The following is a 24,554-nucleotide window of genomic DNA, read 5'->3' as shown; positions in this document are numbered from 1 at the left end:
CCAAGCTCACACTGATCTTTGTCTCCGCCCAAACCCTGGTTCTTTCTGAGATGATCCGTTAATATAATAGACAAATATGCTCAATCTTTTAGAACCAGAATTCAAGGCTGTATGTTTATCCTGTATTTAATTTCTCATGGTTGGTTTCTGTTAAATAACTGAATTACCAGAAATTTTAAATCCAGGTGTATTATGTGACCCTCCCAATCCTAAGAAAACCACCGAGTATAATTTCCACATCTTCATCAAAGTTGCTGATTAAGAAAGCAACCATGAGGATACTGATCCTTGGAAGCAGATATTCAGCCACAACCCACCTAACTATATAACAACCTAACCCAGATTTCCCCATCTTGGCTCTAAGAAACTGGGAAATCCTATGCAGGAGTCCAGCAAACTAGCTCAATGACTCCATCAGCCTCGCTGCAAAATGTTCATTGACTTGACAATAGTGTTCATAATGAGCCCGTGTGGACTGTTTTCTTTTCTAAGAATTTTTAATTATTTGGGCACAAATTGATTGGAATTCTGCTCTGAAGAACCAGCCGGCTCAGCAGCCTGTACCTTCCTGCGATCAGCCCCCTTGTCTTCGGAGGGACCCCCTATCTGCACTTGACCACACTTGCTTCTTGGGTGCTCTCAGTGAGCTGTCACCTAAGAGAAGCCCCGAGAGCGGGGAGCGGGCTACTGCTAAGCACTGTGCGGCTCTCTCACTGTCTGGCTAGCACCTCTGTCTTCATTACCATTGTTCCTCCCTTCTAGCTTGACATTTGCCCCCCTGAAAAAAGAAACAGACTGAACCTGTAAGAGTTATAGTGTGCCTTGTGGATTTGTGGTCCTCATTCTGAAGGCAGGGGGGAAAAACACAATTCTCTCAACCTTCATTCTTTTTCACGTTTGGTCTTCTTGATGCTCCTTTAACAGCCCCGTGGCCCTGGGACATGTGTCCCTCCTTTTATCTACCATGCAGGCCTTTTTAAAGTTTTATTTTTTAATAAAAGACTAGCCCACGCTTATTATTTTAAGTAAATGTGTAATATCTAGAGGATCAAATAAAAGCACCACTTCCAGTTTCAATTCCATGTCCCAGCCTGGGCAAAGAATCCACCTCCCACAAGTGAAGCGACAGAGCACCCTGCCGGACCTTACGCTTTTGTCCGCCTCTTCTTCTTCCTCCTTCGCTGAGTTCTCGTCTGGTGTTTCATGATTCTGTCACTAGAGTGGGAGCCTCTAGTCTCCTGAGTCATTACACCGCTAACAGACCCAGGCTCTCTGGACACTCAGGAAATGTTTGAGCGAAAGTCACTCAAGCTTCTTAGACCTTAAAAGTGTTCTCTTCTACCATGTAACCTTCTGTGCCTACAACAGCAAAATCCTTTGGCCTTCAACACTAAATTCTTACAAACACCAAGTGCTTTCCTTGATTGCCAAGAGCTCGGGAACTGAAGTAGAAAGGAAAAAATTGTTATTCAGCTTGCTTCCCTGTTTTAGTCATCTGGCTCTCAAGGCAGGAAAATCATCTGGTAATATCACTGCAAAAACATACGCGCTGAGGTTTTGAGGCACAATGAATTATTCCCAGTTCTTATGCCCAGGTTCCATTTACGCATCCCTTTCTTTATGAACTCAGTCATTTATTCAAACCTTTCATGCCTGGGGCACAAGGGTTCAAGCAAAAGGCACCATTCTTTCCTGCAAGATAACAGTCTAACAGAAAAACAAAGAGAACCAAAATCAAAAAAACAAAAGAAAACAAAAAACCAAAGAGACTCAGTATGATGCCATGTATTCAAAGCCACAGAAGACATTTGCATTCATAGTGAGAATACCTGTGTTGGGGAAAAAATACTCACGTCCTGAAGATCTCACCGGAAGTTGAGTTTTAAAGGACAGGAAGGAGGCCTGAGAAGAAGGGTTGGAGCAAAGGACTCTGGGAAGCCAATGGCTAGAAAACTCCGCCGTTCCACTGGGAACTGCTCCAAAAGACAGCCTATCTGTGTCACTACTTCCAAGTCTGTGTCTTTTTCCTCTCATTTTTATCCAGACATTAATATAAGAAAAATAAATGTGCTACTACCTTTATACCAATTTTACACGAAACTCGATGCATTATTACCTGAGCACTCACAGCTCTTATTTCTACCTCTTTTTTAATACTTAGCACATTTCAGAGTTCCCACATTACACCCTGGCTTCTCCCACCAGTACTCAAGCTTTAAAAAGCCAAAAATAAGACATTTCCCCTCCTTCTCCATCCCTCAAATTACCTGACTCCTGAGGAGGCCTCAGTAGGGGGTGTGAGCTCCAGTGTCACCCGCCCGCCCGCCGCTCACCACAGAGCGTCTGTACTTCACCACCCTTCTCCCCGGAGGACATGGCCACTCACCAAGCAGTGGACCACACAGACGTTTTTGGGGTTCTGCAGCAGCCAGTTGTACATATTCCGACACACAGCGAAAAGGTTGTGCAGGCTGGGGGCCTGCCTGAGGGGCCAGCTGCACTCTGAGACCTGAGGGGACACAGCGAAAGGAAGTGAGTCCCTCCAGCAACTTCCTGCCAGCACGCAGGTCTCCCGGAAGCGACCGGGCCTGGCCTTCCCAAACAGCCAAGCCGAGCTGGGAACAGGGCCTACATGCAGAAGGAAAAGGCGTTTAATTAATATGGTGATTTTTAAATTAATCTTGTTTCCGTAAAGGTATAAAAGTACAATTAGAAAAATATTTTAAATTGAACTAGACCGTTTTTACCCCACATGTGGATTTTTTCTATCCTTACGTGACACAGAATTTAATTAAGTAAAATGTTTTACCTGCCCAGTAGATGCTTAACTCTAGGGTCATCACAGAAATCCTGCGCTGTCCCTAACTCTATCTCCGCTCTTACGATGACACGGAAAGCGCTGTAGAGGGAGCCGGGGCAGATTTAGGCACGGGTCTCATTTTGCTCTCTGAATAAAGGGGCCCAGATCTCCACAGGGGAAATCTTTTACAGCTTTACTTACTCGGCACTCTTACTCACTTGGCGTGGGAGAGCGTTCCTGCTGCGCCCCAGTAGCGCTGCTTCCCCTGCTCCGCCCGGCAGGCAGGTGAGACAGTATCAAGAGGACCCCAGGTGGAAGGCGAGGGAACCGAGTCTCAGGCCGAGCTGTCCAGAGCCACACTGCTGCCCGGGTCCGCACACAGAAATCACCGGGCCTCGGGAGCATCCGGGAGGAGGCCAACCCCTCGGTACTGGGCGGGAGCCCCAACACATAAGATACTTACTAATCTAGCTAATAAACGGAGTTGGGAAACTTCACAACACCCTTACACCCTCCTTCCTTCATAAAATGTGGCGCAGGGTGCGTGACTATGGACATTACAGGAGAATGCACTTCCAGGCTCAGCTCGGTAGCCGACACATGAAAGTGGTCAATAGCTCTGAATCACTAGTATTGTTGTTATTATTATGTTATCAGGTAGCTGCCAGTGCGAAGCTCTGAGGTCAGTCAGATCTGTCTCTGTTTGTACAAGAAATGAACGAGCGTAGACGGAAGGGCCGCATCGCTGCAGGCCTCCTGAGAAAGGTGGGAGAAGGCTCTGGGTGGAAAGGGCTCTCAGGGCTCACCTTCCAAGGCCTCTCAGGCTCACAAAGCAGGGTGGCCGGTGGAAGGCGGGCGAGGAGCTGAAGGAAGGGATGGCAGAGGTCAGGCCACCGAGCGATGGGGTAGACATGGGTCAGGGGCTCAGGGGACCGGAGGCGGAAGACCTGTGCACGGGAGGCTCACAGGGTGGTACCCCGGATGGTAGGCGGTGGTAGGGAGGTGTGTGGACCGGGACTTGAGCGTGGAGACGGGCATTTAAGTCGGCACCCGCACTTCTGGCACGCACGGCCGGGCCTCGCGCGTCCGGAGAGGAATCTCACAAAGCGGGTTCTACAAAGGCGGTGCCACCGGGGGCGCCCGCGGCGGGAGCACCGGCAGCCTGGGTGAGCTCGGGCTCCTCGCAGGCCGGGCCTCCCCAGGCCAGGGAGAATTAACCCAAGGCTCAGGCCCGCGAGGCAGGCTCGGCTCCGCCCGGGTGCACGCGCCCACTCTGGGTTAACTATACCTTTCCTATGGCTTAGGGTGGTGGCAGAGGACTTCCCGGGTCCATGTGCCTGTGGCGGTACCGGGCGTCTATGAAATGGGGCCCCCAGGGTGACCCAGCTCTGGGCTAACTTAAGCCCCATTGATGTGTACATTCCCCGTTATGCGTTCTTCGGGAATGGAAGTCCCTTGCTGCCTGAAAAGGGGAAGATGTGTTCTGCTATCAGAATTACAAAATGTCCATCAGCACAAGCTGCTTCCTGCCAGTTGAGCAGGTTGTGATGGATTGGATGGCGGGGCGCTAACTTACACCAGTGGATTAATCCAGAGCTGAGTGGGCCCTCAGGAGCTGGGCCCCAGTGGCCAGCGATGCTGTGGCTGAGCCTTTGGAGGGTGGGTCCCTCCCAAGCTCTTCCCTGTCCTCTGAGTCCCCGCTGCCATGCACTAAGCAGCTGTGCTCCACCATGCTGTTTCTCCTAACCACGGACTGAACTTTCTGACACTGTGAGTCAAAATAAACCACTCCTTCTCTAAGTGGTGGGTGTCAGGTATCTTGTACCAGCAACAGGAAAGCTGACTCATATACCTGGCAAACTTCTACTAACCCTTCAAAACCCAAGTTCAAGTGTCCTCTTATCTCTGACGACCATCATCTTTGTACTCATCTCTTTATCTACTTTCATCTTTCATAGCTTTTGGCCGTACAGCAACAAGCTTCAGGCCGCAGGCTGGGTTTTCACATCGGATTCATCACTTATTCCTGTACTATCTTCTCCAGGCCTTGGATCTCTTGTGCGTAAAGTACAGTGAGTATTGCAAGGTTGTGAGAATTAAGTAGTGTAGTCCAGCACGTATACAGAAGCACTGGCTTACAGTCAAGCTGTACTGAGTGGGTGGTTTCTATCTCCCTGAGTTCCATGAGAAGGGAGATAATAACTTCTTCATTCTTGGAATCTCAGGGCCCACCTGTCATGCATATGACAAGTGCTCTGCAGGTGTTTGCTGAGTGACTGAATGAGCGAAAGAATAAAGGAAGGCTGAGGCGGGAGGATCACTGCAAGTTGAAGACCAACCTGGGCTACACAGTGAGACCCTATCTCAAAAAGCAAAAAAAGAATAAAGTAATGGACCCCGTTTGGCAATCTCTTTTTACAATAAAATTTGTCTACATGTACACCATCTTAAAGAAGAAACAGGTGAATCCATTTGCTGGGGTTTTTAGATTACACCAAAGTAAATGTATAGGAAATCTGTTTTCCTAGGCAATGTTTGAAAGGTTTTAAAAACAATGTGCTACTCAGCCACCCTCCAAATGTCAGTGTCTATACTGAGTCTCAGCTAAAACTTGGCTAGATTATTCTCAGCACAATAGGCTAATAGCTCCAGAATCCTTCACTCCATCAAGTAAATAATATTAATTTAAATACTCCATAATTATATATTTAATTGATATGTAATTATGCACCATGAGGAAAACATATAATTAGAACTTTTTAAAAGTATGTGCTCTGTCAGGAGGAGGAAAAACATGAAGGCACGAACAGAGCCCCAAAGTGGCTTCGAGGAACCACTCACGCCAACTTGTTTTTGTAGGTCAACCCCTACGCTGACCTCATGAGCCACATGCCAGGAGCAGCTAAGCACCAATCGATCGGAGGCCTAGCCTAGGGGACAGCTCAGTCAGCCAGGCTGTGGTCCTGCCAGCATCTGACCTCCTCGTGCAGACCCAATCCGTACCCCTAGCCGCCCTGTAAGGACTGCGTGGACAGGACAGTCCAGGGTCTGGAGTTTTCGGCTTCCTGTGTCTCCCGGCAGTGGCTTGGAGGGTGCCTCTAAAGGGGAAAAAGACCTTGTGGTGTCTTAGCAACACAATTCCAGAGCTGGAATTCTTACCCGGCTGTGAAACTTGGCCGTCCGGTAAGACTTGGGTGACAGGTTGTAGACTGTGTAGTGGTCGAGATGTCTGGAATCCAAAAAACTTCGGATGTCGTCCACCTGATTCCTGAATCCTATGTCGACACTGTCCACGGGAAAGGACATGACTGCAAGAAAGGGAACAGGTGAGGCAGGGCTGCTGTTTCCATGAGCCGCATTTAGAAACTGGGCCAAAGAGAAGTTAATAACCACGAGAAACTTACCAATAATTCTGGAGGTAACGTAAGTGAAGTCTAAATCTCCCTTCGTGTAGCTGAAAGAGAGGCAGGCAAGGACGCTGGTTAAGATGGTCCACACCAGGACTTCCCCGCGATCTCTAGCACACCGACTCCGCAGCGAGTCTGACTTCCCTCCCTACTCTGTCCACTGGAGACACCTCAGAGCAGCCCTGAGAGAAGACAGCCACACCCAGGGCACAGCTGCCGCCTCTGGCTCCAGTAGCCTCCCGGGGCTGCTTTCTAAACAGAGGAGTCTGGGAACAGAATCTCTGCTAAGTGATTAACACTGGCTGTTCCAGCCTCTCTGCCTACATGGAAATCTCTTCCCTGAAGGGCAAGAGAAAAAACAACTGAGAACAAAACAAATGACACTTTTTCTGCCTACCAAGGTCCTGGTTAGGAATTGCAGGAAAGGGGGTAATGTTGCCTTGAAGCCAATATGAAAATGTTGGTGAACATACTGAACTTGACATTTGAATTTCTGATTCCAAGCCATATATTCAAACATAAAGTAACCCTAGAGTTCTGTCACATTATTTTTTTGCAAGAATTTGCATACAGCAGAAGAATGAAAAAGTAAAAGTAAACTTCTCCCACTAAGTAAGCCGTAAACGACCAGCAAGGTACACTAAGTGCTGTTTCGATGACAGTCCAGGGCCACTGCTCACTCAGACATGCTGTGCATTACTTCACTCAGTCCTCATGCCACACATCCACTCCTATCAGTGCCTAAAGGTAAAGCTGGAGAACTGATTAGGGCACCTGCAGCCCCATGGGAGCCAGTGCAGACCCTGCACTGGAACCCAGGACTTTGATTCTGGGCCCACGGTGACAGCAGCAGCCATCACACCAAAGTGCCAGGGAGCTGAGCTCCCCAGGCCCTGCTGCAGCCCCTCGGGACTCTCAGCTGCAGTGACAGCCCCAGCACGTCAGATGCAAGCGGCTCTAGCACGGCCGTGACACTGACCCAAGCAGGCGCCAGGCCGAGAGCCTGGCAGCATGCTCACCTGGATACAGACTGTATCACTCGGGAAGAGGTGTCCTTCAGGGTGTCTTTCAAGTTGTCCTTTAGGTTACTGAAGAGCCTCCCCGCGCCTCCCTTCACCATGTCAAAAAGGCCTCCCCCATAACTGGGCTCCATGTCGGGGGACGAGGCACCTGCGGGGAGACAGAAAGGGGGGATGCACTGGTGACAGAGACCCCATCCTGCTTGGCTCCTAGCGCTTGCAGAGTCCTGTCCGCTCTCCGGACTCATCCACTGGCAACAGCAGTGCTGCCGGCCCTCGGGAATCCAGGGGTCCCTCGAGACAGGAACAAACACCCCACAGCCACGGGTGGCCACCAGGCACCTGGAACACACGAGTCCTCCCTGAGACCCGCTGCAAGGGTAAAACACAGCAAATTCCAAGGGCTTGGTGCTGAAAGGAAGATTAAACTAGCCCGTTAATATCTTTACATGGATCACATGTTCAAATGACAGTACAGCGGACCCTTGCCTTATGAACTCAGTCCGTTCCCAAGGGCTGGTTGTAACTCAGGTTGGTCAGTGGAGGCTCAGGCTCACCTACACAGCCTTCAGAGTCTCTCTCCTGCGCACAGGCAGATCTCAGGGTCCTCAGGGAGACACTGGCCCGGGATTTCCCAGTGAGCCCCACACAGGAGATGCTGTCCTGTTCCTTCCTGACTCTTTAAGGGTTAAGTCTGCATGTGAGACCATCTGGAAGCACAAGCAGCCGGCATTCGGGTCATAACTGAAGACTTCGGTTATAAGTTAAAACTAACATTCCAGTCATAACCCAAGTTGTTCGTACGTCAGGCCAGTTGTAACTGGAAGGTCCACTGTATTTTAGATCTGTCGAATTTCAGATCTGTTGATGTATTCAATATATTGAATGATAGTATTTTGGATCTATTGACTACATGTTGAAATGAGAGATTTCAGATCTATTGAATTAAAGAAATTATACTGCTCGGAGAGCTTCATTGATCCTTTTAGTGGTTTGCTTCTTCGGGTCTTACTTGTTATTGGTGCGTGTCTGCAGTGCGTCATGGCTGCCTCCCTTGCGTGAAGCTGGCGCACGTACAGAGCACATTTTCATTCTTTTTTATCCCTATCCTCTCCCTCCCCACTCCCTCTCTCTCTCTCTTTTTTTTTTTGTACCTGGGATCAAACTCGGGACCTTGAGCTTGCGAGGCAGGCGACGGCACCACTGAGCTCCATCCCCGGCCCCCTCTCTGCATCTCTTGATCTTCCTTTTTGCAAAAGATCTGTCTCCCTATTTCCTATTGTCTATCTTTTATTTTATTCTTTATTTATACTTTGGGTTTCTTGAATCCAAATATCAGAGAAACCATGTGATGTTTAAGATCCTGTGTCTGATTTACTTCACTTAACATTATGGTCTCGAGGTGCACCCATATTCCTACAAGTGACTCAGTTTATCTTTCTTTGTGGCAGAGCAGTGGCCCCCTGTGCATAAATACCAATTTCCTTTATCCATTCATCTGTTGATGGACACACAGGCTGCTTCCAAGATTGAGCTATTGTGAGTTGTGCTGCTGTAAACGTGGGCGTGCGTGGATCCCTGCAACGTGACGTCTAACTCTTTATACTTAGAAAGGAAGAGCTGGGTGGAGTGTTATTTCTAGTTTTAGCTTTCTGGGGACTCTCCACACTGATTTCCACGGAGTTGTCCCAGTTTATACTCCCTCCCACCAACAATGTAGACAGGTTTCTCTTTCCCCGAGGCCTTGCACAGCAGAGGAAACAACCAACAGCGTGAAGAGACAACCTACAGAACGGGAAAACATTTTTACCAGCTACGCCTCGACAGAGCACTAATATTTAGGAAATGTAAAGAACTAAAAAAATTAGGCTCCCCAGAATAAAAGACCCAGTCTAAAAGTGGGCAAATGGTGCGAGCAGACACTTCTCGGGGGGAAGAAGTACAAATGGGCCTTTCGCTCTCGCAAGGTGGGAACCGGAGCTTCTGTGTGACCAGTGCGGCCTGCACCTGAGGACTCCACGCTGCTCCAGAGAGGAGCAGCCCAGCTCAGGGCCCAGGGCCTCCGTCTTTGGTGGCACTGACAGACCTGTCCCCTGGCTGGCCCTCCCAGCAACAGTTCGCATCCATCACAAGATACATTTCCGAGCGGCGGGTGGGCGCTCTGGGCCTGCGGGCGTGGGCTGCCCACGGGTGTAACTCGCCGGATCATGCAGGTTCTCTTCCCTGCAGCCTCACACTATGGTGCTTCCTGGCTCCTCACCGTGAGCTCTCGTCCAGGGACTGTCAACCTCAGCACAATTGGTATTTGAGGCCAAGTACTTCTCTGCAGGGAAAGGGGGTCCCCTGCAGCGTAGGGTGTGTGTGGTCTCCCTGGCACTGAGGGTTCAGTACTCTCTAGGGTTTCAGGCATCCACTGGGAGTCTGGGAACACACTCCCCGAAGATAAGGGGGCCTGTTACAGGCCCTTTTGTGATTCCCTGGTACTGAGGAAACGGATGCCTTTTAAATCACATTTCACACGCCTACTCAGTCCTCTGCGCCATTGGGATGCCCATCCACACGCCAGGAAGTGCACATTGCCTGCCAAGGGTTTGCATCCTGACCACTGAGCTGCTCCTCCCACGGCGGCTATGTGGGAGTGAGGCACTATGGGAAGTCCCAAAGGATGATGGGTGCGGGGGAATAATCAACATCACGATGTTTGCTGCACAGGGGGCTCTGCTCTCTGCTCCAACCACACCAGTGTTTGTTCTCCCAGCTTCATAGGTGCAGCAATGGAGGCTCGGAGAAGGGAGACACTCATCTGCCAGCTCAGCCAAGAGGCTGATCAGCCAGCCATCAAAACCCAGGTCTGCACGACCCCAAAGCTGAGGCGAATCCACCACCTCCAGCTGCACCGGGTCAGTCCCACCCTGTCCTGCCTTGTTCACAGCCACTGCTCCCTGGGCCATCCTCTCCTCCCTCTCCACTCATGCCCTTCCCCAGCTGCTCCGGGCCGAAGCTGTCCCCACAAGCAGCACCCAGCTAAGTCCCTGGTCTGTCGGGCAGCCAGGCCCACACCACCATGCAGGCAGCTGGGCCTCGGCCGCCCTCCACTCCAGCGGGATATTCCACAGCCCAGAACTCACGCTGCAAGAAGGAAAAATGTCTCTTGTCCTACTCCTCTGCGAAAGAGGGCATGGGGTCCCCTTCACACGCACCCATTAAACATCTGCTGCTCTCATTTTGAACACAGCGATCTCGGCGCAGCGTAAACACTCGTAATTCCCCCATCTGCACGCCAAGTCGCCACCTCGGCCTCTGAGGCCTCACTGCTCTGAGGGGACACAGACTGAGATCCCAGCACCCCTCAGACCCTACTGCACGCCGGGACTCAGAGGCGCCCGCCTGCGCAGGGCATGGACGTCCTTCACCATCTGGAACTCAGACTCTGCTGCACTCTGCTCCAGGCTCAGTTCTCAGGGCCTCCGGATGTGGGAACCAGCAGAACCTGCCAGGGCCCATCTGTGACCCCAGACGCCGACCTGATGTCACCTTTGCCAGGACACCAAAAGGGAAGAAGGGCACTGCAAGACTTTGCTCTGACGGTTCTTAGATGGGTGTCTGGCTTTCCCTGCTGAGCTACCAAGTGTCTAAAGCCCAGATTCTGCAAAGATTCTGAGCCTGTGCCGGCTGTGTACAGATGCCCCCAAAGCCTCATGCAGGCACGGTGTGCTCTTCAGAGAGACTGGGTCTAGAGCGCGTGGTGCTGGGAGCAAGGGTGTGTGATGACTAAATCAGTCCACTGATTGGTTGGGCACAGCTCTGGCTAGGATTAAGGCTGTGAGTGCTACATCCACCCTAGCACAGGTGGCCTGAATAAAATATAAGGGACAGAAAGAGGGCTGATGTGCTCCCACCTGCCTGCTTGCCATGGACTGTTTCTCCTCTGTGACGCCCCTCTGCCCCAGAGCCAGCCGACTACGGACTGAAACCTCTACAACTGTGAGCCAAATAAACGTCTCCTCCTTTAACTCTGGGTGTTGGGTATTTTGTCTGAGCAACTAGAAAAGTAACAAAGTCAGCACCTCAGCCTCTGCCAACTGGGAGAAAAGGCAGAGAGGCTTCAAAAACAGACTCAACAGAGGGGAAGGGAGAAAGTGACACCAGAAGGAAACAGCAACCACAGATACCAGGGTCTGACAAACTATGATGAGTGCATCCAATCCACTCCACTCCACTGCCTGCTTCTTTATAGTCTGCGAATAACAGTGGCTTTTATATTTTTGAATGATTGAAAAAGTCAAAAGAACAATGTTTCATAACATGTGATAATTAAGCTCAAGTTCAATGTCTGGAAGCAAAGGTTTATTAGGTACAGCAGTGGGGATGCGTTTGGGTTCCATAGGTTGGATCCCTGGCACTGGAAAAGGAAGAAGGGACAGAAGGAAGGGAGGGAAAGAGGGAGGAAAGAAAAGCCATACTTACGACAAAGGACAAAATGAAAAATAAACAAAATATAAAACATGCATTGTACAATCTCATTTTTGTAAAAGAAAAATATTTGCATTTAGAGAAAGAATTCAGATGCTATAGGGCTGGGGATTTAGCTCAGTGGTTCCACCGACTGCCTCACAAGCCCAAGGTCCAGAGTTCGATTCCCAGTACCCACCCAAAAAAAAGAATTCAGGTGCTATAGTAAACAGAGAACAACAATAACAACAACTCAAACCTCCTGAATGCCTCCTGCATTCTGGGCACCAATCCACTTCCTGCCCATTCAGGAACTCATCCTATCTTCACCGCTACTTTAAAGATGACACCACCGAGGTCCCCTGCAGAAAGGAGGACGGACAGCGATGACCACCTGTGACTCCCCAGGGCTGCAGCTGGGAAGCCAGGGAAACCCTCCTGCACTGGACTGGTGCTGAGAGTGACAGCTGCTTCCCCACAGCCCCGAGCTGGTGTACACGCTCAGGGCCACCCAGGACATGCAGGACAGGGCACCAGGACAGGGTTGCTGGGAACCATCTGCTTGTGGGACGACAGCCTTCTTCAGCAGCTCCTCTGGACTCCTTGGAGTTATTTCCACAGAATATCGCCCTCCTCTTTCTGAAAAGTCTGGCTAGGCCTTTCTAGTAGCCACTGACGTGCAATCAACTGCATAGCAAAATGGAAAGAGTCTACAAATTTCCACACATGCATGCACTCACTGTGTGTTTCAGTCATCCTAACCATATGTTTAATCAACAACGTGGAACTTGGCACTGCCTCAGTTACACATGTAACACACACCCTGCTCAAAGGGACCTCACACCAAGAAAATCCAGGCCTCAGCAAGAGCTGCCTGGAACAGTTTCTGTCTACTCCCAACAGTTGAATCTGGATTTTGCAAACGTGACCCAAGCAGCAGGCTCCTTTGTGATCTTTATACCTAAGCTCCACTAAAACCAAGAAAGTGTAAATAAGACACAAGAAAACAGAACACAGAAACAAACACGGTAGCTGTTGTTGACTTTATTTTTTTAAAAACAGGGTCTCCCTATGTAGCCCAGGCTGGCCTGGAACCCATGGTGATCCTCCTGCCTCAGCCTCCCGAGTGCTGGGATGATGGGTGTTCGCCACCATAACCAGCTGGCTGTGGACATTTTAGATACTGCACATCTTTGCATCCTTAGTTCTGTGTGCTCATACCAACACACACACACACACATTTTGTGTTCTGTGTCCACGTACACAAAAAATAAGATCACACCTGCCACTCCTCCCGCTGAACAATGGAGGTTAGTGTCAAGCATTATCGCTCTCTTTTCTCCTGCTGAAGAGCATTTCTGGCCAGGCTGGGAGCACAGCTGAAGGCCAAGGGAGCAACACCAAGTCTTGGGCAGACGGGAGGACAGGGAAGGTGGTCGCTGAGCACCAGGTACAGGCAGACCAGGCCACTGCTCAGCCCAGGCGGCCGGGAGGGGGCCTCTGGGCCCGGCGGGGAGGGGGAGGGGAGGGGAGAGGGAGGGGAGGGACCCTGAGGGGGGCGGGGAGAAGGAGGGGCAGGGCTCTGGGGGCGGGGAGAAGGGGGGCGGGGCCCTGAGGGGCGGGGAGAGGGGCGGGGCCCTGAGGGGCCTGGTGCGCCAGGCGCTGATCAGGTGCACGCTGGAGCTGGAGCCGGAGCTCCACGCCCTCATGGCGCTGGGGGACCAGGAGGCCGGACAGGAATGGGTGGCACCAAGCGCTGCTCGCCCCCAGGAGGCCTGAAGGCCCAGCTAAGGAGCAGGAATTCTCACCAAACTCTCTGAAACCGCCCAGGATTTGGTCCTCACACTGACATAGCTGTTGACCCTAACTGTCGTTCCAGCTGCTTTCCAAGAATATTGGCAGAGCCGCTCTCTGAGGGGAGCGGATTTCCCGGGACGCCTCACGCTTTGCTGCAAGTTTGGTTTCGAATGCTAGAATCCATCCCAACGAAGCCCTTCCGCCTCTGATCACAACATCACCGCGCACCTGAGCCCCAAATGTCCCCACCCCAGGTCACCGCAGGAGCGGGCTCCCCAGGCCCGGCGGACACAGCAGGACGCATCCCAGCGCTGACTGCACGGGAACCGACACTGCATGAGGAATCCAGGGGCAAAAACGGCGGCCCAGGACCCCCAGGGAGTTCTGCAGAGTCTGCAACTCCCTCATGTGCTCGGCTCAAGGGCACCCACCGGAAACCACCTAAATCCTGGCTTCTGGACTGGGCGCGGGGAAAGGCTCAGCCGAGGCCACTGCCTCCTGCCGTGCGTACAGACTGAGCCCCGGGCGGGTCGGCCCAGCTGCACCCCAGGCCGGGCGCCACACACAGGGGGCGCGGGCTGAACCCCAAAGGCCTGGGGTTCGCTGCAGACCCACACGCATGCACATGCGCACACGCGCGCGCGCACGCGCACACACACACACACACACACACACACAAAGGAAACAGAACCCAGAGAAAAGTCTGCTTCTCGAGCAGATTCAGTGGAAAGACCACTTCCTTGTGTTATAACCTGAGCAGGCAGAAGGCCCGCAGTGCCTCCCCACAACCCTGACAAAGATTAACCCAGTGGGCCGCAGACCCAACCTCGGGACTCAGGAAGCTCCTGTCTGCTGGGGCTTCTCCGTGCAGATCTGAATGCCACAGCAGCCCAGAACCAGGACAGGGTCCGGGATCAGAGCCCTCACCGGGAGCCAGCTCACAGGCAAAGACCCGGGTTCCTCCCCGGGCCCCACTGTCACCCAGCTGTGCTGGCTCCTCGATTAATCATGCTCCGACCGTCCTGCAAGACAGGCTGGCTTCACTGCACATCCTGACAGTGCAAACCCTAACATAAAAGCAGGATTCCTGACGCGGCCTCCATCTCGGCATGAAGCTCCTTTAATTGGAAATCATGGCCTTAGCTGAATTCTGGACCCAGCACAGCCTGCCAGATTATTCTTCTGAGACCTGCTCCTTCGGCTGCATGAAGACAACTGGAACATGCCAGGCCCATGAGGCTGAGAATTGGGTGTGGTCAAGGAGATGCAGATGATTTCCCTGGCATGGTAGCTGCCTGGCCACATCAGGGAGCAGCGGTCACCATGGTCCAGTCACAGCCCCTGCCATAACCTGAACCTCAGCTTCGAGAGGACCCTTGTTAAGAGAACAAACATACACCCATGGCCATTACTGCGCTGGGTATGGTGCCAAATGCCTGCCATCCCAGCACTCGGGAGGCTGAAGCGGGAGGATCTCTGTGAGTTCAAGGCCAGCCTGGGCTACATGGCGAGACCCTGTCTCAATAACAACAAAAAAGTGGCCGTTAGCATTACTCCTCCCTCACCCCTCCATCATCAGCCCTTCATAGCAGGAGGCCGGGTCAGGAGAGCTGTGTGACCTCTTCCCTTCAGGCTGTGCCCTGACCGGCTACAGAGATGCTAGAGTGCGAGACTCAAGCAGTCGGCCCCACCCTGCCCCCAGGTTAAGACAGCTTCTGGCTCCTCGTCACACTTGGCCGATGTGACTCCAGCATTTATTTTCTCCTGCTCCCTGCAGTCCATGGTGTTTCTGTCTGCCCTGGGACGAGAACTCACATGTGGAAATCCTCACTCGACCCAGAAATGGGGCTCGAGATCTCCACTTCAGAGCGGGAAGGAGGGTACTGTCCCAAGGTGGACTGCACCCTGTGTCCCTCCTGGCATGTGTAGAAAGGTGAGGCTTTTGTTGAAAACCATAAGAAAGAATTAGATGCAAATGAACAAGAACAGAGTGAGAAGACAGCCCTAATGTACGCGCAGCACTTAGCAGGGCAAACCCAGAAACGGCACGGGCTGGACTGAATCCTTCCAGACAGCCAGGGCTCTGTCCCTCCACACCAGTCTCCACTGCACCTTGAAGGGCAGTAGCGTCACGTATGCCCCTGCCAGCTGCTGGCCCAGCCTGCGAGCCCAGACGTCACTTGAGGCCAACAGCAGCGCTGTCTGGGGAGCCCCAGCATCCCAGTGAGCAGAGCAGCAAGCTGAGGACCCGTCTCAGCCTGTTCTGGGGGCTCTAGCAAAATACCACGAACTCTGTGGCTTTGAAGTGACAGGGGGTGTTTCCTGCAGCTGTAGACACCAGGTCAAGGTGCTGCAGGTCCGGGCCTGGCTCACAGCTGTCTCTGCCCTGAGACCTCCCTCAGTAGAAGCCCCTCACACCAGCACATGAGGGGGAAGGTCCCACATAGCGGTGTGGGGAGGGAGAGGCACAGGCATCCTGTCCCTAGCAAGACCTGGGATGAAAATGCAGATGTGGCCAGGGCTCCTTCTCACATCTGCTCCAAGCCCTATGTCCTTTTCGTGACATTTTGCTGCATCCTGCGTATTTGTTAAAAGCTTCAAACATGAAGGGAAATGGGCAAGGCAGAAAGCCCTGCCAGAGAGTAGAAAAGCAGGCCCTGGCCTGATGTCTGCTCCGAGTAGGATCTAAGCATATTTTTAAGCCCAGACACCCAGCAGGGGGAAACTGCACAACATCGGTTGCGGGGACAAATTAGTGGCAACGACCCGCTGAGTCTTCAGCAGGCACAGGAGGGAACCTGCAGCCCAGCTGTGACAGTGGCCACTCACAGGCCCCAGATGCTCTTTGCTAAATTAGGGCCACAGGATTTGGGATCAGTAGCTGCGTAGATGCGACTCTCACGGTCACTGGCCACAAACACCCCAAGGTGACAGCTGAGCACGGACAGGGAAAAGGCAGGGGCCCAAAAAGCCAAACTGCAATGTGTTCTCCACCTTCCCCAGAACCAGTCCACGGACACTGCAGTCATTCCCGTAACCGAGCCCCCCTTGGAGCCAGGAAAACACAGCAGCACTGGCAAACCCGGGCTTGCAGCCTCTGTGACGAGAGGAACACATCTGCCACCAGAGGCAGGAGGTCTTCTCAGTGCCTGCAAGGGCCCAGGTACAGGGGTCAGCGCTGCAGGCCCTGGCCTGGGGCTGCAAAGTCAGGCACGAAAGGGCCTCACCTGCGGGCCAACAGGCAGGGACACAGGGTGTCCTCAGCCAAACTGAGAGCTGGCTCAGCAGGTGAGTTTTGAAGGTTTGCTGTTCTCTTCCAAAGGAGGAGGCGGGGTTATGCAGAACTGGGCGCATTAGCAGCCTTGGGGTCACTTGAGCCTGGGAGACCAGTCCTCCCCAAGTCCCTCAGGGCACCCATCCAATGGGGACCCAGTGACTGAGGCCGAGCAGGTCCCCAGCACAAGGCAGACGCGAAGCTCAGAGAGGCTGACAGCTGAGCAGCCTGCAGCAGAGGTGCAGCCAGGGCCGAAGGTTAACCTGGGGCCTGAGTCTACACAGCCCAGCCATTGCCTCCAAATAACCTCGGCGCCTGCTTAAAAACACAGACTTCCAGATGCCGACCTGGGGGCGCACACCTGTGATCTCAGCACTCAGTAGGCTGAGGCAGGAGGACCACTGTGAGTTTGAGGCCAGGCTGCATTACATAGCAAGCTCCGGGCCAACCTGAGCCACATAGATTATCCCGTTTCATCCTTCCGGCAGCCTGCATGGGTGAGTATCTGCAAGCCCACTGCCAGCAAAGGGAAATAATTAGATAAAGGTCACAAGCCAAACCCACATCAGGGCCAGAACAGGCTGCAGGTCTTTCTGGTTCTAGATCCCAAGCCCTTTTCTATCCCGTTTCTGTTTCTGTGCTTGGTGGGAGAAGAGATGCACCCTGGCTGCTGGGGTCCAGGGGCAGGGACGGCTGCAGCTTGCACAGGTGGGCCATTTAGTGGCTCAGGGAAACCCGGTCTCAAGATTGAAAAAGTAAAACCTGTGCTCTGTGCCACTCAGTACTGGTGAAGGCCCCAGCAGCTGAGCGCGGAGCAAAGTTTTCGCTGCCTCTAAGGACGGCGCTGTTTGGAGAACAGAAGCGTTCCAGAGCCTGACTGGTCCTGTTGTTTCCTCTGCCCAGAGCAAGGCGAGGCCTCACACAGCAGACCGGCCAGCTGCAAGGTCTCTGTCCTCCCTCCCCACGGCTGCCTGACCACTGCCCAGCTGCCCCACTGTGACCGGGGACACAGCTTCTTGCCCAAGAGCTCCCTGAAGGCGAGGCAAGTGGGTTAGAGATTGCAGGCCCAGCTGTCGTAGTAAAAGGATTCTCCAATTCTGCTCCTAAAATAACAAGCAGTAACAAAAGCCAGCTAACATCTGAACAGCGCCTGTGTCCTGGGCATTGTTCTGAATTCTTTGCCACCCTATGAGATGCCTACGTTCACTGTCCACAGGTGCGGAGGCAAAATGACCCTGGGGCCTTACGGGCGGGGCAGACCGAGTGTGCACAGCCTCCCTCAGCCCCGTGCCGCAGTCTCAGGGACACATGGGGAGCCGGGGCCGTGTGGCCCTGGCACTGCAAACCAGGGCCCAACCTGGGTCCTGCGATTCGCTGTGTCTTCAGATACGACGCTTAAGCCTGCCCAGGCCTTTCTCTTCATCTGCAGGGGGACAGCAGCATCTCCTACGCGATCATTCTGAAGATCAGAGAGAAATGCGGGTGAAAGAACCAGCGCTGTGCCCAGGCCTCATGTGTGCCTATGAGGGAAGCAGGAATTCGGCCCTGTGCTTCCTTCAGATTATGCCAGGATCCAAGCTGCGTACAGAGCTCCTGCTTATCTAAGAGAGGGCAAAGGGACACGGGGGTAGGGACAGAGACTTGCAGACACGCAGATATAGCCTCACATGTACAAAGTCAAAAGACAAGCCCAAAACGAGGGAGAGGGAGCGGGCTGTAGAAGACAGTAGTTGGATTACAGTTGTTGGATTTCTTGCTTCATCGACTGAACTACAAATCTACATTCTGTTTTACAAACATAAAATTTAAGCAAACTCCCAAAAAGTGAAAGCAAAATGAACCAAATGAACTCAACTAAGTATCAAATTGATGATATAAACATACAGAAACTATTTCAAATGACCTTAATATACAAAGATACAAAGTAATTTCTAAAATGAAATATAGCCAGTTCTCCACAACCACCCTAGTATAAATAGTACAAAGTCCCTTTTAAACTATTTTGAGCAGCGTTGATATTGTTGTTCTGTGACTGTGTATAAGAGCATAAAACAAATCAGTAATTATATTGGTGTAATTGAGAACCAGAATTTTTGGCACGGAAGAAAACGGTACCATGAATCTGTGATATATTTTATCCTTTAAAAATCTGGTTTCCAGCTGGGTGTGGTGGCATATGTCTAGAATCCCTGCACTCTGGGAACCTGAGGCCGGAGATCACAAGTCCAAACCCAGCCTCGACCACTTAACAAGACCCTGTTTCAAAATAAAGAGGACTTGAGATGTAGCTCAGTGTGAAGGCCCTGGGTTCAATTCTCAGTACCGGGAAAGAAAAAAGCTTCTAGCTCTGACCACTGAAAATTCCTACACTCTGCTACCTAGGGCAGTTAGCACCCTTCACACCATGAAAACCATTTCCCTCTAAAACAAACTGGGGTTCTTTGAAAAAGTGGCAGGTCCTAACATCAGTATGAGAAATGCACAAGATGAGCCCTGATATTGGAAAGCAAGGGAAGAATCAAAGACTACGGGGTGTGTAAACAGGAGGGAAGAGCCAGTGTAAGAGACCTCCATGGGCCAAAGACGAGTCCATTGAGCACCGGTAAAACAACAACCACAGAGGACTAAAACATAAATGCATGTTTAAAAATGACTTCATAATAATAAAGAGACAGGGGAAAAGAGAAACTGCATTAGCCACCCTTGGAGAAGGTTAGGGAACCCAAATTTAACTTCTGAAACTTTTGAAGGAAAAGAATCAAGTCTTTTTCCTGCCTTTTGCACTATAAACTGTACTTCAGGGTACCCAAATATCTGATGAGGGAGCTTTTCCTCATGAAAGAATTTCACGTGACAAAGAAGGAATGCTAGAATGTACCATTTGCAACCCCTAATAAAACAACAGAACTAGGCAATGATCATAAAAGCACTAACAATCAATCACACACTTTACGTACACAAAACACTACCTATGAAACAGTCTTGCAAAAAAGTCTTCTACATCTGATCAAATTTCTGAGTCCAACTACCAGGGACAGAGGAACAGGTTATGGCCACCAATAAGGATGCAGGCCAAAAATTCAAAGTATAGGAAGAGCGACAGTAAGAATTAGTTGTTTTTTCACCAATAAGATTGCAAGAGGACAAAGAAGGAGAAGAAACTTTAAAAGACTTAAGAGACATGTTAACCAACATCAATGTATTTGGATCCTGGTTCAAACAAACTGTCAGAACAAAAAACTAAAAACTCTTACTGATAAAAAGGGAGAAACTTGAATGGACTGAATATTTGATACTCAACTTGAATATCTGACAGTATGAACCACTTATATTTTAAATGAGATGAGGCTATTGTGGTAATGTTTTTAAAAGAAGTCCTTATATTAAGATGTGTTATATACATGTACCAACTCCCTGTGATGAATGTAATCATTATGTACTCTAAACATGGACTAATGAAAATGAAAATTAAAAAAATAAATAAAAGAAGACATGTTGGAATATTTAAGGATGAAGTGATACTATATCTGGGATCTACCTCACAATAACCCAGAGGAATGGGTATAGATAAAGAGCAAAGAAGACAGAGCATGAGTAGACAATTGTCACAGTTCAGCACCAGACACCTGGGTTTCTGCTGTTTTACTATTTTTATATATATTACCTTTATGAATATTCAAATTCCCTACTTTCATGTATATTTAAATATAGAATGTTACGTATTTTATATATAATATACATTGTATACAATGTATATATTTTTATATATATGCACAGAGAGATACAATCCACCTTTCCCCCAACCTTCCAGCGCTCCCATCTGATCTAAGCTACCATTTCTCACCCAAATTATGGCAGCAGGCTCCTAACTGGGTGTCTCTGCCTGCGGCCCTGTCTCCTTTAGGTCTTGTTAACAATGAAAAATAAGTGTTCTTTTAAAAAGTAAAGCAAATTGTGTCACTCTGCTGCTGAAAATCTTCTGATGGTTTCCCATCTTGCTTAGAGTAAAAGCAAAGTCCTTCTGTGGCCTTCAAGGCTTTATAGGAATTGGCTTCCATATTTCCTATTGCTTTTTTCCTTCTCTTTGCTGGGCCACACTGCTCCACCCTTCAACATATATTTGCCCCAGGACCTTTGCATTTGCAGCCCCACTTGTCAACCACCGAGATATCCACATAGCTGCTTCCTTACTTCCACACATCTCCAGTACTAGGAAAGAAGTTCCATTAAAGGACACTTTTCTTTGGCCATCGTTACTTCCCAGTGGGTCTGCTTCAACACACACCGTGAATTTTGACCTTGAACTTGGATCCTAAACTGATGAGAACACTACGCAGAGGCTGGTGGGGTGGGCAAGAACTGCATCACAGGTCACTTGTCCATCCCTTAAAAACGCTTGAATTTCACAGTGTAGATGGTGGAGAGTCACAAGCTATAGATACAAAGGCCCTACAGGGCCGGGGATTTAGCTCAGCGGTTCCACTGCCTGCCTCACAAGCACAAGGTCCTGAGTTTGATCCCCGGTACCAAAAAAAACAAAGGGCCTACAAATTCTACCTACAGTCATTCGTGCTGTGCCATTATTGGATTAAAATGTTTGACGTTTATGTGGCTTACATATTAGAAGGTTTGTCAGGCCAGGGATTTAGCTCAGTGGTTCCGGTCCTTGGCTCACAAGCGCAAGGTCCTGAGTTCAATCCCCAGTATCAAAAAAAAAAAAAAGAAGGTTTGTCACCTTCTAATTTAAGAAGCTGCCTCACTGTACTTCTGGACAGGCACTTAAGACAGTGGCTTCCTCCGGGACTAAAATAAAATGGACTGAACAAGAAAAACAATCATTCCCCTTAGTTCCTGTGAACCAGAACGCCCAGGGGTTAGCAGCTTGGGCTGGGAGTGGTTACTAGAGAAGCCTTCCGGACTGATGTAAAATCTCTCAAGTTCCTGGGCCACAACCAGCCCTGATAGGGACAGTGGCACAGGAAGTTAGGGGCGGATGCAAAGAAATCTGAAAGTCTCCTGTTCCCCCACCTCCACAGGCGAGGCCCAAATCCAACCTTGCTTCTTACATGAGCTACAGCTGGCAGCCTAATGCAGGCCCTGCCATGCTGGCCTCCTGACTGTCCCGCTCCTGACCCCACAGCCAGCTCTGGACACTTCCCGGCCCCTCCAGGGCTTGCAGGAAGAACTCGAACTTGACAGGATCCCCCCCTTCTTGGAAACTGTTAGGCTGCCAGCCCCTTCCTGCAGGGAACCCCTGGATTCTCTCAAAGCCCATGCTCTGGCTCCTGGGGCCTCTCAGATGCTTTCTCAGGATCCTCCACAGTTTAGAGTCTGTGCTGTCTCCCCTGCAGCAATAATTCTTCGAGGGCCGGCCGCACCTTATACTCTGCATGCTCCCCCTGGGAAAGCCATCTTGAAAGACCTCCCATTGTTCACCACCTTGCCAGGGGCTGTCAGGCTTACAAGGTTCCTAGACTGTGTCTTCCCAGTTCTTCTGTCACATCTTATATTTGCAATTTTCCTGTCTGGCTTGAAAATTTTTGCAAGTATAATCTCTCTGGGAGTCTTCTTTTCCTTTGGACACAGTTTTGCTATCACCTTCTCCAAAAAAGAAGTAGGGACATTAACCTAACAAGAAAACTGCCATCTTTCTCTCAATTATCTAGTCCAAGAGATTCAAGTTTTATCTTCAATAGAACCTTTTTATAACAAATGACTCAGACACAGACATAGCTGAAGCCTTGGTTACTTTGTATAATAATTTTATTTATTCTATTCATATCTGTTATGGCTTGTGTTTAGATGCCCCCAAAGCCTCATGTGGTCATAGGTGGGGCTTTTGCAGAGGTGGCTGGATCTAGAGTGTGTGAGGTTGGAATTGATTCATGGTGCAATCCTATGATCAAGGGCACTGGGATTACGGATGTGAGTGCTGCCTGCCCTAAGCAGCCTGGATAAGATACAAGGACAGAAAGAGCTGTGGTTGTCCTCTGCTTGCTTTGCTGCCTTCTGCCCACAATGAACTGTTTTTCCTCTTTGATACCACCCTGCCTTGGAGCCAGCCGACTATGGGCCAAAACCTCTACACACTGTGAGCTGAATAAACCTGTCCTCCTTCAACTCTGGGTGTCAGATATTTTGTCTCAGCGATGAAAAGTAACTAAGATAATATCTGTGCCTCTTATATTTAAAAAGGTCATGCAAACAACCCATAATAGTGATTTTCCAGCCTCTGGCTTCAACATGACAAAATTAAACACAAGACAATATTAAAGACTAAAGCTTGGGGAAAATAATCAAATAGTCCCAAGGAATTCTGGGATGAGGGACAATATAGAAAGCATTATTAAGGTTAGGATGGAATAAAAGTTGTCATTATTTCCTTAAATATTTAAATTAATAGTCCTGAAGGAAACAAGCCTAAGTCATTATTTTACAGATAGCACTGGTATTTTCAAAGATTTTAAAGCTACTGTGTTTTTCAGGAGCTCCAGCTGTTTGTACTGTAACATCTGGATGGCAGGGCTGGTTCTGTCACCTGCTAGCTATGTTATGACCTTGAGCAAATCACTTAACTCTGTGAGCTTCTGTATTCTTAGCCATACGATGACAATAATTTTACCCAACTCATACAGCAACTGTGAAAATGAAGTATAACAATGTCCACATAAGAATTTCAAAAACCAAATTTTAAAAGGTATCGATGGTTTATATTCATGGTCAGTGCCAAAAAGCAATATGATTAGAGGACAAAGTTCTTCCCAGTGCTCAGTTTTGTACCTAAGGCTCTGCTCCCCAAGCTGTTGTTTGTATTGTAACTGAGAAAGACTCTCGACTGAGGCTGGAGAAGGAACAAGTTCACAGTGTACTTATAAACTGCCACAATTAATTTGGGGCTTTGCATTCTTCTTGTTTTTAAAGAACCTCTTGGTACGGTCAAATCCTCAACAAGGACCGCTGAAGTAACATCAGATTCCAACTCCCAGGGCTCAGACTGGAACTACGTGGGAATCTGAGAGTTACTGGTGGACCAGAGCCAGCTGTGCACATCTGGGAGGCCATAGCCACTGTGAATAAAAGAATCTGCAGGGCCGGGGATTTAGCTCAGTGGTTTTGCTGCCTGCTGCGCAAGCGCAAGAACCCAAGTTCGATCCCCGATACCAAAAAAAAAAAAAGAATCTGTATTGTTTCAGAACAGCTCAGCTCCTCAGCAACAGAACACCCTCTGAGTACCCTACAATTTCCTATAAATTCTACGTTTGAGATTCTGAAAATTCTAGTTTAATTTCCCACCTGTTAAATGCTTAAATAGGTTTTTAAAGGAAAAAATGACCTCATTATTTATATAAAACTTTGCTAATACCAGAAACATCACTGCCTTCTTATATTCAAAGCCCCTTAGAGGCCCCAAAAGGACCCTGAAAGGAACACTGCCCATCTGACCACATCCCCAGGTGAACTTGAGCAAGTGCAGAGAACAGCACTTCCCCCAGGAGCCTGCTGACCCCTCCTCGAAGGCGGTGGAAGCCAAGTAGAACCCCACAAAGCTACTCCTGGCTTCACAGAGGCTGAGAACAGCCGCTGGCTCTTGGGGGCGGAGGGCCCTGCTGACAATGAGCTTCTGTCTCCCCTGCTGTAACAAACAAACTCCAAAATACACAAGGCTCAAACAAGGGCCGAGTGTAATTTCTGCCTCTTTTCCATTTCGCCATCAGAGCATGCGTTTCTTGTCCTTTCCCTGGCTCTGTGCATGACTCAGCCCTTCTGGTCCTCGGGCAGATGCCCCTGACGGACCCATTCGGAAA

General features: G+C 50.1%; 1 protein-coding gene across 13 annotated transcripts in view; it reads right to left on the bottom strand.

Annotated features, from left to right (window-relative positions):
* Window positions 1-24,554, bottom strand: part of Dnajc6 (DnaJ heat shock protein family (Hsp40) member C6) — a 127,866-nt gene that overhangs the window by 44,076 nt on the left and 59,236 nt on the right. For 12 of the 13 annotated variants that reach the window (XM_087212856.1, XM_087212854.1, XM_087212852.1 and 9 more), the window contains 4 exons: window positions 7,227-7,377; window positions 6,205-6,254; window positions 5,960-6,108; window positions 2,387-2,509 (listed from right to left, as the gene is read on the bottom strand). In XM_087212856.1, coding sequence (XP_087068982.1) covers window positions 2,387-2,509; window positions 5,960-6,108; window positions 6,205-6,254; window positions 7,227-7,377 — 473 coding nt within the window. Of the gene's footprint in view, window positions 1-2,386; window positions 2,510-5,959; window positions 6,109-6,204; window positions 6,255-7,226; window positions 7,378-11,937; window positions 12,041-24,554 lie in introns of all 13 variants that reach the window. The other variant, XM_087212853.1, reaches the window with a different exon arrangement.

This window comes from Heterocephalus glaber, unplaced genomic scaffold (assembly GCF_053883595.1).
Source record: "Heterocephalus glaber isolate CG9 unplaced genomic scaffold, H.glaber_assembly_v1.0 deba00001442, whole genome shotgun sequence".
Lineage (NCBI taxonomy): Eukaryota > Metazoa > Chordata > Mammalia > Rodentia > Bathyergidae > Heterocephalus > Heterocephalus glaber.
Note: the sequence above shows the minus strand (reverse complement) of the source record. Positions and strands in the feature narration are given on the sequence as shown.